At 43.1% G+C, this 13,329-nt stretch overlaps 1 protein-coding gene and 1 pseudogene across 1 annotated transcript in view; one reads left to right on the top strand and one right to left on the bottom strand.

Annotated features, from left to right (window-relative positions):
* Positions 1-13,329, top strand: part of MERTK (MER proto-oncogene, tyrosine kinase) — a 133,270-nt gene that overhangs the window by 41,789 nt on the left and 78,152 nt on the right. Inside the window, exons 3-4 of the mRNA XM_064371695.1 lie at positions 4,796-4,896; positions 7,153-7,326. Coding sequence (XP_064227765.1) covers positions 4,796-4,896; positions 7,153-7,326 — 275 coding nt within the window. The remainder of the gene's footprint in view (positions 1-4,795; positions 4,897-7,152; positions 7,327-13,329) is intronic.
* Positions 73-792, bottom strand: LOC105727624 (RNA transcription, translation and transport factor protein-like; annotated as a pseudogene).

Below are 13,329 nucleotides of genomic sequence, written 5' to 3'. Positions count from 1 at the left end.
TTCCAAACATGCCAGAAGTCTACATGGTTCCCAATTGTACTAAATAGGTAAGAAGCTGAAGTCCTAAAGTGTTCATCTTCCAGCTTTTCCCAGTTTGTGCTCTGTCCTTGGATCAGCAATAATTGTCTGAAGAGGCTTCATTAATTTTTATCTGTAGCTCTCTGAGCTCTTCTATATGCAGCAATCACAGAATTTGAGCAGCTTCATTAAGAACTGCATCTCCTGTGTCAAAACCAAGAACATGTTTGTCTAAAACAACAGGCAAGCCTTCTTTTGTTTGATTTGCCTTAGCAACTGCATCTGTGTCAGGCACCCCTAAACCAAAATTCGAATTGCCTTAAGCATTACCAGGTAATCATCATGACATTGAATCTGAAGCAGGTTAGTCAAAGCCATCATACCAGGCTTAAAATCAGGATTATTTACATCCAAATTTATCAATGGTTCTGCATTTTCAGTTGCATTGTCAGCAGTTTTTGCATTATCAGATACTAATTCCTTGTATTTTTCAGTGTTATGTCCATATTCAAGTCTAACAGGTAAACCAAGAAGCCAGTCAATAGCTTTTTGTCAATCTTGAATAAGGACAGTTAACATCTCTGAGATACTTTTCAAAGAACTTGAGCCAGTCACTGCTGTGGAAGTTTCTTAAATTACCTCTGTCTTCAATCTTGTAGTGTCTAATTTTCTGGTCTTGAGCCAAAAAAATGAAGTTTCTAAATTCCATTTCATCTTTGCAGTTGAAGCCGGCGGGTTGTGGTAATCGAGAGCCGTCAGCTTGTATCAGAACATGGTCCCCGCTTCTCACTCTCCTTGGCTTTTACTATTTTACTTTGGCAAGGAGACCATCCTTCGCTAACTTCCTGGGACTTGCATGTGTGAAAATGCAGTTCTTTTTCCTACCTTCGCCTTGAGATAGTTTGGCTGGATACAGTGTTTGAAAGGAAAATACTTTTTGTTTTAACTTTGAAGTCATTGATATATTTCCTGTGAGTTCTGGGTTGCTCTAGAGAAGCAGAATGCTATTCCAATTCATTCATAAATGATCTGCTTCTTTTCTCTCTGGAAGCTTTTGGGATCTTCGCCTCATCTTAGAGTTATAGCGTTCCCAATGAAGCCCCTTGGTGGGCCTTTTTTCTCCTACTGTGCTGCCCAGCCAGAGGTCCAGTTAGGAAAGACCTGGATCTTCAGTGCTGGGGCACTTTCTTGAACGTTCCCCTTTCGCATCCACTTTCCCCGTGTTCCCTCTGGATCTCCTCTTTCATGGTTGTTGGGAGGCCTAGATTGCTACTCTGAGCCCAGAGCCTTTCCGGTTAAGCCTTCACAGAAACTGACCTTCCTGTTTCTCTGGGAAGAGGGAGGAGTGTCAGGGACAGCCACTCCTCCTGTCTCGAGCCCCACCCCAAACCCCACCCTCCCAGTGGGAGCCTTTCCCTTGGGTGTCTAGAAAGCAACAAGTATAATGATTTATGACGAATCTTTGCTGTAATATAGGTGGCATGGATCTGGCCTTGCTAATTAATGCAGGCACCTATTGTTACCAGGCAACTGCTAAGCCCTTCCTGCCATGAATGACTAAAGACAAAATTCTGATTGAGTTCTCCCTGTGTTCTGCACGCTCCTTTTCTATTTCTCGGCTGCATCCTCCTTGTTAGTTGGCTTGAGGTTCTCCTGGACATCTTATGCAGTCTGATTTCTACCATCCAGGATGTGCCGCCAAACTGTCCTTTGTGCCTCAGTTTCTCAGCTTCTGGGGGCTCTGCCCCAGTGTGCTTTGCACCTCTGGTCTCGGTGTAGTTTCCTCAGGCTGCCTTCCTGGGGCTATGCCTCACCTGCCTCCTGGCCTTCACTTTCTCTCTGGTCCCTGTCTCCCTGAGTCCAACTGCAAGCCAGTTCCAGGTTCCAGGCCTTGAGGTGGAGCCAGTCTTCGAAGGCACAAGTGTGTCCTTTGAAGACTAGCTCTGCCTCAGTCTTCAACCATCAGCCTGTCTGATCTGATGGTTCACTCTGTTGAGCCCATGGGTCTTGCCTCAAGAAAATGATGCTTCTTCTAAAGTGGATTTGTGAAGTAGGTAGAAAGCACCCCCTCTTCAGTAGCCTTGGTTTCCCTTAGAACTGCAAAGACTAGACCCAACAGTTGTTCAGGATCTTCAGGAACTGCTGAAAGCCAGGGTCACCACTCAACCACTAGCCATTGTCCACGATGAGCAGGGCATCATTCTTGGCACAGAATTCTACTTCTCTTTCTTCAGCCCTTCCTGTCACCATGATATCCAGGGGGCTACCAGGAGAGGGTCAGCTAGTTCCTTATTTGGAAATACTTGTCCTGTGTATTCTCTTTTCATCTTCTCCTGACAACCTCTAGGCATTGTGACATCCAGCCACTGCCCCAGAGCACGAAAGGATCTGGCCTTTCCTTGATCCCTGGGACCTCCCTCATGCCTACCATTCATTCATCAGGTGCATTCCAAAATTATATTGCTCCTACTGAGGAACAAGGGAAAAGGGGAAGACAGAGTATTTCAAGTCAAAGGGATGCCACTCAGATTTACACATCAGGAAATGCAATGACAGGGGACTGTTAACTGCTGGATCCTGGGAACAATAAGCAAGTAATGTTAACCTGAGCAGTTCTGACCACCACCCCCCTCCCCAGTTCTGACTGATGCCATTATTGAGCTGTCTTAGCTACTCTATCACAGGCTAATGAGGATCTGCAAAATGGTATTGTTGGGAAGAAATAAATTAAAAACTTTTAGTGTTCTGATTCATCCTAAGGAAACTGTGTCTCATTTAGACCTGGGGACCTCACTCACTACCATGTGTCTGCTCCAGATGCCGACCAGGTTGTGCAATCCCCTGGCAGCTGCCACCCCTGCCTATGGGGCCATGGGTCAGGATGGAGCCCCCTCTCCCCTTGACAGCTTCCTGTCTTTTTAAGCTTTAAGCCTCAGTCTTTCACAGGTTGAGGGATGAGATTTATTTTGCTTTGAGATAAATAGGTTATATAGGGAAGTGAGCTTTAGGAAGGAAGGTAGACCTTCCATATTTTTCTTCTTTTTCTTCCATCCCCTGGTCATGGTCTTCTTTACTGTGTTTAAAGAGCAGTGTCTTTGAGCCAAAAAAGAAATCCTCTGGAGAGCATCTGAAAGTATTTAAAAATCTTCCCCAGCTGATAAGGGTGGCTTATGGCTATACTCCCAGCATTTTGGGAGGCTGAGGTGGAAAGATGGCTTGAACCCAGGAGTTCAATGCTGCAGTGAGCCATGAAGGTGCCACTGCACTCCAGCTTGGGTGACAGAGCAAGACCCCATCTCGAATGAAATAAAATAAATTAAATTAAAATGTGGATTTCAACATGTAAACACAGTGTCCACTCCGGGAGAGATCATTAGGTACTCATGGACTTGCACCTTAGGTGCACCTTCAAGCACATGACCTGTGACCACTGCAAATACAGTCATGCTGTCAATGACAGACCTTGCAAAATGAGGGCTAGGGCTCCAGAAAGTTCTAAACAGGACAAAGGCTACCAGCTCTCCATTTTTATGGTAGTTTTGCAGTCCTGGTAAATTAGGTGGATATTGAAACCATACTTTGTGTGTATGTAAAATGAAATTAGGTTCTAGTCTCAGAAGGTTGTTTGGGATATGGAACAGTTGCCCTTGGCCCCTGAAAACCCATGGTGCCCCCCTAGTCATTGTCACCACCAAAAACAACTCCACAAATTTCCAAAATGCCTTGAGGGGGCAGTACCCTGATGCAGAGAACCACTGGTGCAGAGTCTACCATAGAAATCAAGACAGGTGGCCAGGGGCAGTGGCCCACACCTATAATCGTAGAACTTTGGGAGGCCAAGGTGGGCGGATCACCTGAGGTCAAAAGTTTAAGACTAGCCTGGCCAAGATGATGAAACCATGTCTCTACTAAAAATACAAAAATTAGGTCAGGCACAGTGACTCACATCTGTAATCCCAGCACTTTGGGAGGCCAAGGCAGGCGGATCATCTGAGGTCAGGAGTTCGAGACCAGCCTGGCTAACATTGGTAAAACCCTGTTTCTACTAAAAATACAAAAAATTAGCCGGGTGTGTTGGCGCACCTGTAATTTTAGCTACTTGGGAGTCTGAGGCAGGAGAATCGCTTGAACCCAGGAGACAGAAGTTGCAGCGAGCCATGATTGTGCCATTGTACACCAGCCAGGGCTACAGAGTGAGACTCCATCTCAAAAAAAAAAAAAAAAAAGAAATCAAGATAGGTGATAGCACACATATTAGTCGGGGTTTTCTTCCAAGTAACTGAACCTATAGGATCTATATCTATAGTTTTACCTAGAAAGAGAGAGCCAGATTTATTTTAAGGAATTAGCTCACACATAGTGAGGGCTAACAAATATGTAATCAGCATGGTGTTGGCTAGAGACCCATGAAAGGCGGCTTAATGTTGCAGTCTTGAGTTCTAAGGCAGTTTGGAAACAGAATCCCCTCTTTCGCTGGGACCTCTGTCTTTTTCTTATAAGGCCTTCAGCTGTTTGGATGGGGCCTACCCCCATCATGAAGAGTCATGTGCTTTACTCAAAGGTTGCTGCTTTAAGTGTTAGTGACATCTGAAAAGTACCTTCACAGCAACATCTAGGCTAGTGTTTGACCAAACAGCTGGGTAGTATGGCCTAGCCAAGCTGACATATAAAATTAACTATCACAGCATATGACAAAGAAATTGAAGAAGTTTCCAATCCTATAATAGGTATTCAAAGGGTAGTCACTGTAAATATCTTTATGTGTTTTTCTTTGCAGCATAAGCAGCGTGCAGCGTTCAGACAATGGGTCATATGTCTGTAAGATGAAAATAAACAATGAAGAGATCGTGTCTGATCCCATCTACATGGAAGTACAAGGTAAGTCCACAGACCAGAGTCCCTTTGTCAGAGAGCTGTTAGTTTTAGAGCCTGTGTTAAATATTTTGTGTGTAACACTCTAGAGTTTTACCTGCTCATTTATAACTCTGTTTGCAAATCTTGCAAATCTATCAGCACTGAAATTTTACAAGATATTCCCCTTTGTAGTCTGTAAGTAATAATGAAATGAATTTAATTCCTGAAGTTTGAGCTCTATCCTAGGCATTAAAGGTAAGATAAAAAGAGATAATGGACTTCCTTGTCCACAGATTATTTACAATAAAAATAAGCTGAAGAGTTCTTTTTAGAAGCAGACTGCATTCTACTATCTAGTTTCCAGTGCTGGTACCAGCTATCACTCACCTGGTCAAATGGCTCTTGGCTTATTGTTCAGCATCTTTTCCTGGCTTCCCTATGCAGACAGTGAAACCCTGGAGGGTGAGTGGTTTTCCTGGACTGGCTCAACAGCTCAGCCCAAGACTTCCTTTGGGCACTGGTATGTGTCAGGTGCATGGTTCAGAGAAATTCCATGACATCATATAAGGTCTGTGGGGGTGAGGAGAGAGAAATCAGACTAGGAAAAGGCAATCTCTGCCCTCAAGGAACTTGAACTCTAATGGGCAATGTGAGCTGATGTACAGGTGAGCCCAGGTCCTGGGTTTGGTGCCCTGAGTCTGGGGGTTTGCATGCCTAATTCTGCAATGGGAGGGCTGCAAGGAGGAAGCATCTTTATTATCACCCCCAGTGGTCATCCTCACTGCTTTCCGGGGTGCTTGTGTCCCTGCTCTCTGAGGTACCCCTCCTCTCTGAGGTGCCCCTCTTAGTAGAACCATTAGATCATATTAGCTTTTTAATCAGAAACATCTCCCACTAAAAGGCTGCTGTGCTACCCATTCTTTTGTGAACCTCAACTTGATGCCCACCAATGTGGAGGGAAGCCTCAGGGAGCACGGATGGAAGGAAAGAGGAGGAGTGAGTGGGGAAGACAGAGCAGGGAAGAGACTCTCTCAGAGGAGTCTCTTCAGGACCTTTGCTCTAGGCCCATCCCAGGCTGGACAGCTCTTTCTCAGGGTTACGTCAACATCAGCCAGAGAGGGGGTTTCCTACATTTGCAGCTAATCTGGGGAAAAAATGTTTAAAGGAAATTTTATTTGTCAGAATCCCAGAAAAATGCCCAGAGCAGGAACATGTTAAGTCCAAATAGTTTCAAAAATCCTTGAAACAGGACAAAATAATTTTATTTTACATAACTGCCACATCATTCCTGCTGGGTCCAGATATGTGAGTTCCCAATCCCCAAAAGAGCACAATTAGCTGGACTTGTTCTATTTTTGACACCTGCCCCAAATAAGTACTGACTGGCTTTCTCTGAGCTTCCTTGGGGCCTTCATTTTGGAAATTATAGTAGATCTTAGAATTGCAACTGCAATTATGTGTATACTGTTTTCATGAGAATCTGCTTTGGAAAGCACTCAGCCTTATACAAGGCTGTAGATTTTAAAATTCATTGTGACTCATCTGAAAGTCACACACACAATAGAGTGTCTTCATACCATGGACAGATCTATTACATCGTTCTGTTTTACTCTGTTTATTTTGGTAAGAAATACTGAAAACCTGCCAACCAGTCAGTCCCAGGAGTTTGAGCAACACCTGATTTAAGAACTGCCTGTGGCCTGCCTTCTGGTAAAACCAGTTCTGAACAGGCCCCTTTGGCAAAGTATCCTAGAAAGCTGGCTTAAGGTAGACTGGCAGGAATTAGCCTCTGTGCTCTTTCTTATTCAATTTAAGGAGGTGAAAACTGATGAATACAGACCTGACTGAGGTGGTAGATAAAGAAATCTGTTGCCAAGGCTGGGTGCAGTGGCTCACACCTATAATCCCAGTACTTTGGGAGGCAAAGGCAAATGGATCACTTGAGGGAGTTTGAGGCCAGCCTGGCCAACATGGTGAAAACCCATCTCTACTAAATATACAAAAATTAGCCAGAGGTAGTGGCGCATATCTGTAATCCCAGCTACTCGGGAGGCTAAGTTAGGGGAATTGCTTGAACCTAGGAGATGGAGGTTGCAGTGAGCCGACATCAGCCCACTGCATTCCAGCCTGGGTGACAGAGCGAGACTCCATCTCAGAAAATAAATAAATAAATAAATAAATAAATCTGTTGCCAAGTTCTAGTCCAGTTTCCATTCCCTTTTGGGCTCTGTCTCTGCTTTCAGATCTGAAACATTCTTTCATGTAACACTTTCTCTGCAGGACTTCCTCACTTTACTAAGCAGCCTGAGAGCATGAATGTCACCAGAAACACAGCCTTCAACCTCACCTGTCAGGCTGTGGGCCCACCTGAGCCCATCAGCATTTTCTGGATTCAGAACAGCAGCCATGTTAACAAGCAGCCTGAAAAATCCCCCTCTGTGCTAACTGTTCCCGGTAAGTTCGAGCAGTGGGCTTATTTATTGATTTATCCTCTAATAGTGAAAGGGATCAAAAGTTCGGTGACCCTTGCTGTGCACCACTAGCAGGCAGTGGAGACAGATGAAAATGCAGGTGTGGCAGCAAGATTATGGGACCAGGTAAGAGGGGAAGGCAGGCGGGAATCACAGGTGTGAGAATTCACAGGCCAAAGCAGGGAAATAGGTGAGGGCCCTCTGAGGCTATATAGGGTTAAGTTATTGAACTGGCCAGAATCCCCGAGCCCAGGGAGCAGGAGCCCTGCTCACATCTCCTGTTGCACCTGTGGCCTTGCTGGCCTGGCAGGTCTTGTGTTTATGGAATCATTGACATCAATACTCAGTGGGTTTGACACCAAGAGAGTGATTGGTCATGGGGAGCTATTGCAGGAAGTATGAGTCCTTGTGGGATTGTGGCTGAATGCATATTCCATGGTCATCTTGATTTCCATCCAAATGAAAGCACCCAGCTTTAGTCCCACACATCACTGATAATGCTCTTGTCAGTACCATTGACGTTTCCCATGCACTGAAGTCAGTGGGCTCTTCTGTGGCTCCTCTGACTGCATCTTTCAGCAACAGGCAAGGTTACCACACTCCCTCCCTCTTTCCATTCTCAGTGACTGCAGTATGCCTGAGGCTGTTCTAGGCCTTCAGGACATAGCACGGACTTTTGGAAACACTGTCTTGGCTTCCATTTCATTGAATGACATCAATTCATTGCTCCTTGTTTGTCATTGACTAGAGTTTTGAATGGCAGGGCTCAATCCTGGTCCCCCTTCTTTTACTCTGAGATGCTTCCTTTTAGGAGAATTTCTCTGGGCCCCTGGCTTTAACACTATACATAAGAAATGACCTTGAACTTTACATCTCCAGCCCAGACTGCAGGCTCATGTATCCAGCCATCTCTTTGGCATTGTCACTTACTGGGTACATAGGCATCTCAGAATGAAACTCTTAATTTCCACCCAGACTTGTTCCACTTCAGAATTCCCCATCTTAGTGAATGATAGCACCATTTTCCCACCCTTCCTTTTTCTCGTTTTTCATGTTGGCATTGGCAGTTCTGTCAGTTCTGCTCCTACAATACATCTGAAATCTGTCTTTTCTCCATTCCTGCTACCAGCACCCTGGTCCACATCACTGCCAGCTCTTGCCATCACCTCTGCAGTAACTTCCTAACTGGGTTTTTTTGCTCCCAGCCTTGTCCTCACTCCCATCCACCCTCCTTAGCAGCAGATGACATCACCTGCCGGCTGAAAACCAGCAGTAGCTCCCCGTTGTCTTAGATTGTCAACCAGTCCTTCCTGCTCTTGCCCTAGGGGCTACGTGTTCCAACTCCTACCCATCTATTCAGCCCAGCTCCATCCCATGCTCTCCTCCCTGCTCATTAGGTACAAGTCACATTGATTGTCTTTCACTTCTCCAGGCACATCCTGTTCTTTCCTGTCTCATGACCTTTTCACTGTCTCTTATCTGCTTGAGGTGTTCTTCTATCTGCCCTTTGTTCCATGACCCAACTCAAACATCACTTCTTCAGGGAGGGCATCCCTGATCACTCCCAATCCCATATTCCTGTGTACTCCCAATCCCATATTCCTCCCAATCCCATATTCCTGTGTACTCCTCCGTTGTGCTTGTCACTGTCCTTAATTACCCAGTGTATTGGTTTGGTCTCCTTGTCCAGCTTCTTAGAGAATGTATGTTCAGTAAGGACAAGGGCTTTCTCTTTCCCATTCATCTCTGCACAGCCAGTGACTGGAGTGGAGCCTGACTCTAGTAGTACTCAGTAATTATTTATGCCTAGGATGGATCAGTAAGTGAATGCCAGCCCCTAGCTATTAACTCTGAATCACTTTTCTAACCCATGACTTCAGGAGGAATGTTATGGTTTTCTTTCCTTCATCTGAGTTTTATTTGAGTTTTTCTAGGGAATTAGTAAGTAACTTCTTAGTTCAAATTCAAGGATGATTACACTGAAATCCCATAACAAAAGACTTCTTTTCATTGAGGTAAAACTGACATACGATTAAATGCATAGAATTTAGTTGTACAACTCAATGAATTTTCCTAAGTGTAGAAAATTGAGCTACCACCTCAATCAAGATATAGAATATTGCCATCACTTCAAAAAGTCCCTCATGATCCCTTCCATTGAGTCACCATCTCCCATAGGCAATTCTGTTCTGATGTCTATCATCACAGATTAATTTTGCCTGTTCTTGAACTTCAAAAAATGGAATATAAAGTATGTACTTTTTTATGTCATATGTACTTTCATGGCTTCTTCCACTCAGCATAGTATCTTTGAGATTCAGCCATGATGTTTTATTTGTCGGTAGTACATCATTTTTATTTTTATTTTTTATTTTTTGTGAGGGAGTCATGCTCTGTCACCCAGGCCGGAGTGCAGTGGCGTGATCTCAGCTCACTGCAACCTCCACCTCCCAGGTTCACACGATTCTCCTGCCTCAGCCTTCCAAGTAGCCAAGACTACAGGTACCTGCCACCATGCCCAGCTAATTTTTGTATTTTAGTAGAGACTGGGTTTCACCATGTTGGTCAGGCAGGTCTCTAATTCCTAACCTCAAATGATCCAACCACCTTCACCTCCCAAAGTGCTGGGATTACAGGTGTGAGCCGCCATGCCCAGCCAGTACATTTTTTATTGCCGATATAGTACTCTGTTATATTAATGTGTTAATTTGTTTTATCCATTTGTTTGGTGAACATTTTGGATATTTGTGGCAGTTGGCTATTATGAATAAAGCAGCTATGAATATTTGAGTGCAAGTCTTTTGGAGGACAAATGTTTTTATTTTGTCTTGGATAAATGCCTAGGAGAGGAATTGCTGCTTCATATGCTTAACTTTTAAAGAAACACCAAACGGTTTTCCAAAGTGAGTATACTATGTTTCATTCCCAGCAACAGTGGATGAGAGAGTTCCAGTTGCTCCATCCATATCTTTGCAAACATTTGATTTGGTCAGTCTTCTTAAGTGTAGACATTCTAGTGGATTTGAAATTTAGTGGATTATTGTGATTTTAGTTTGCATTTCATTTCCCTGATGCCTAATTTTATACAAGACTTAGAAAAGATTTTAGTGTCTTTTCATGTGCTTATTAATCAGTCATGTCTCTTTTTTGATAAAGTGTCACTTCAGGTCTTTTGCCCATTTCTATATAAATCCTAGAATCCACTTGACAATGTTTACACAAAAAAGCCTGCTGTGATTGTTTGCAATTTTATTGTATTTATAGATAAGTTTAGAAGAAGATGACATCTTGACAATATTGAGCCTTCCAATTGATGAACATATTATATCCCTTCATTTATTTAGGTTTTCTTTAATTTCTTTCAGCAATTTTTGTAGTTTTTGAGGTACGGATTTTACAAGTCATTTGTTAAATTGAATTTTTTTCTTTTAAAATTGGAATTATATGTATTTAAGGTATACAATGTAATGTTTTGATATATATAGTGAACTGATTATTACAGCCAAGCTAATTAATATAGCTCTGTTTTCGCATAGTTATGTTGTCGGGGGTGGTGGGGAGGGAGTGTAGGAGAACACTTAAGATCTACCCTCTTAGCAAATTTCCAGTATACTGTGCACTATTGTTAACTCTGCTGTACATTAGATCTCTAGAACTTATTCATCCTACAAACTAAAACTTTCTACCTTTTGACCAACATCTCCCCAATCCTCACCCTCACCCTCCTCCACCCACCCTTTTTAACCACAGTTCTACTTTTTGTTTCTGTGAGTTTAACTTTTTTAGATTGGACATGTAAGTGAGACCATGCAGTAATTTTTCTTCTTTGCCTGGTTTATTCAGTTAGCATAATGTCTTCCATTTTCATCCATGTTGTCGCATAAATGGCAGGATTTTCTTTTTTTGTACAGGCTGAATAATATTCCCATAATTTTTAAATCCATTCTGTTTATGGACACTTACCTTGTTTCCATGTCTAAGCCACTGTGAATAATGCTTCAATGAACATGGAAGCGCAGATACATCTTTGAGATCCTCATATCATTTCCTTTGGGTATATACCCAGTATGGGGACTGATGAATCATATAGTAGTTCTATTTTTAATTTTCTGAGGCACCTCCATACTGTTTTTCTTAATAGCTGTGCCAATTTACATTTTCACCAACAGTGTACAGCCAATCAGAATGCATTTAGTATTTATGTACTAATAAATAGCATATTTGATTTTATTTCCCAATTGTTTACTATTAGTAAATAGAAAATATGTTTTGTATGTTTTATAAAAATAGGGACAAAATCTGTCCATCTCTGTTTGTCTAGAACTTTCTGTATGTTTTCTTAAAAATTAGAACTGTGTTTTTGCAGTAAGAGCTGCAAATTATTTTAATACCTAAGGCTGTAGTTTGTCTTGGCTTGGAGATATGACTTATTTTTAAAAGTCCAGTTACACCCTTATAACTGGAACCTATTTTGCATTTCAAGTTCTTTACAATTTAATTTTACTTTTTAAATTTTGAACGTTTTTTTTTTTTTCTTTGGTAGAGAAGATTTGGGCCCACATTTTTTTTTCAGGGCATTATATGAAAATTCTCAAGGTGGACTACTAGGTTTAGCTAGAATAAATCTGACAGTGTTCAAATCATCAGTACCCTTTATTTTTTTATTTTTTATTTTTTTTTAAGATGGCGTTTCACCATGATGGCCAGGCTGATCTTGAACTCCTGACTTCAGGTGATCCACCCACCTCGGCCTCCCAAAGTGCTAGGATTACAGGCGTGAGCCACTGCACCTGGCCTATCAGTACCCTTTAAGAGAGTTATTAGAATTACGTGATGATCTGAAAAGTTTAGGACACAAACTCAGATAGCAAGACAGCCCAATCCAATCATCCTTGTAGGGTCAAGCCCTACAGGGTCATGGGGTGTCCCCTATTGCTGTGCTGAGGTGCTGGATCCGAGAAATAGAGAGACAAGACATCAAAGGACTGAAAAAGACAGCTAGGCTCAGGGGCCACTCCACTTACAAATGGAGACAGGCGACACCCCAACGTCCAGGAGCGTCTGCATTTACTGGGTGCAAGACAGGGGGAAGGGTAGTGAGTGAGGTCATCTTAAGGACAGTGACAAGGTCAAGACAATCACGTGTGCAATAAGCAAAGCATCCACCCCCATTAGGTCACCGAGGCAAGGAGGTGGACCATGTGCAGCAAGGGGCCCACCCCCATTAGGTCACTGAGGCAAAGAGGTGGGCTGTGTGCAGTGAAGAGTGTGCAGTGTGCAACATCTCTTATCTAGGGGCAGGCTACTTATAAAGAATCTTATAGGAGGATGCTTTGAGTCAGCACAGCAGCTAAAGAGCTGACAGGGTATACAGACACCTGCTGGCAGCTTCCAGTGATTTCTACAGGAGGATGCTTTGAGTCAGTACATAGCAACAGAACTGACAGTGTTCATGACCACCAAGGTGCAATTATACCGAGGGGTTTTAAACCCTCAGATGCTCACGGGATTGCCTTCCAGAGGCCAGCTTTCCACAGGAACTGGATGCAAGATACTGCAACTCCTTTATAGGAGGGGTGACTCTTGCTCCAAGCCTGCCATACAGCAGGTATCTTTACAATACTGAATGCTGCCACCTGGGCTGGCCTGCCATGTAGCACATGCCCTTTCAGGCAGGGGCACTACTGCCTGGGCCATTGATTCTTGTCCTGGTATATCTGTTTTTCCCTAATTCATGCTCTGTGTCATGTCTGCTCTAGACATTCCTCCAACTATAAACAAGATATGATTATATATGTATAGCTGTTTTTTCCTAAATTCATGCTCTCTACCGGGCCTGCTCTAGACATTCCTCTGACTATAAACAAATATATAATTATGTAGAAAGATTATTTATAAAAGGAAATAAATGAGTGGTAAGATATTCTTCAGGCATTAATTGTGCCAGGGGTCTGCTTAGCTCTCTTCCTCAGTGCCCAGATGGGGT

Source organism: Aotus nancymaae, unplaced genomic scaffold, assembly GCF_030222135.1.
Source record: "Aotus nancymaae isolate 86718 unplaced genomic scaffold, 86718_ANA_hifiasm-v0.15.2.pri h1tg000155l, whole genome shotgun sequence".
In the NCBI taxonomy this organism is placed as follows: Eukaryota; Metazoa; Chordata; class Mammalia; order Primates; family Aotidae; genus Aotus; species Aotus nancymaae.
The sequence above is the reverse complement of the archived record's forward strand: the minus strand, read 5'-3'. Positions and strand labels throughout refer to the sequence as shown.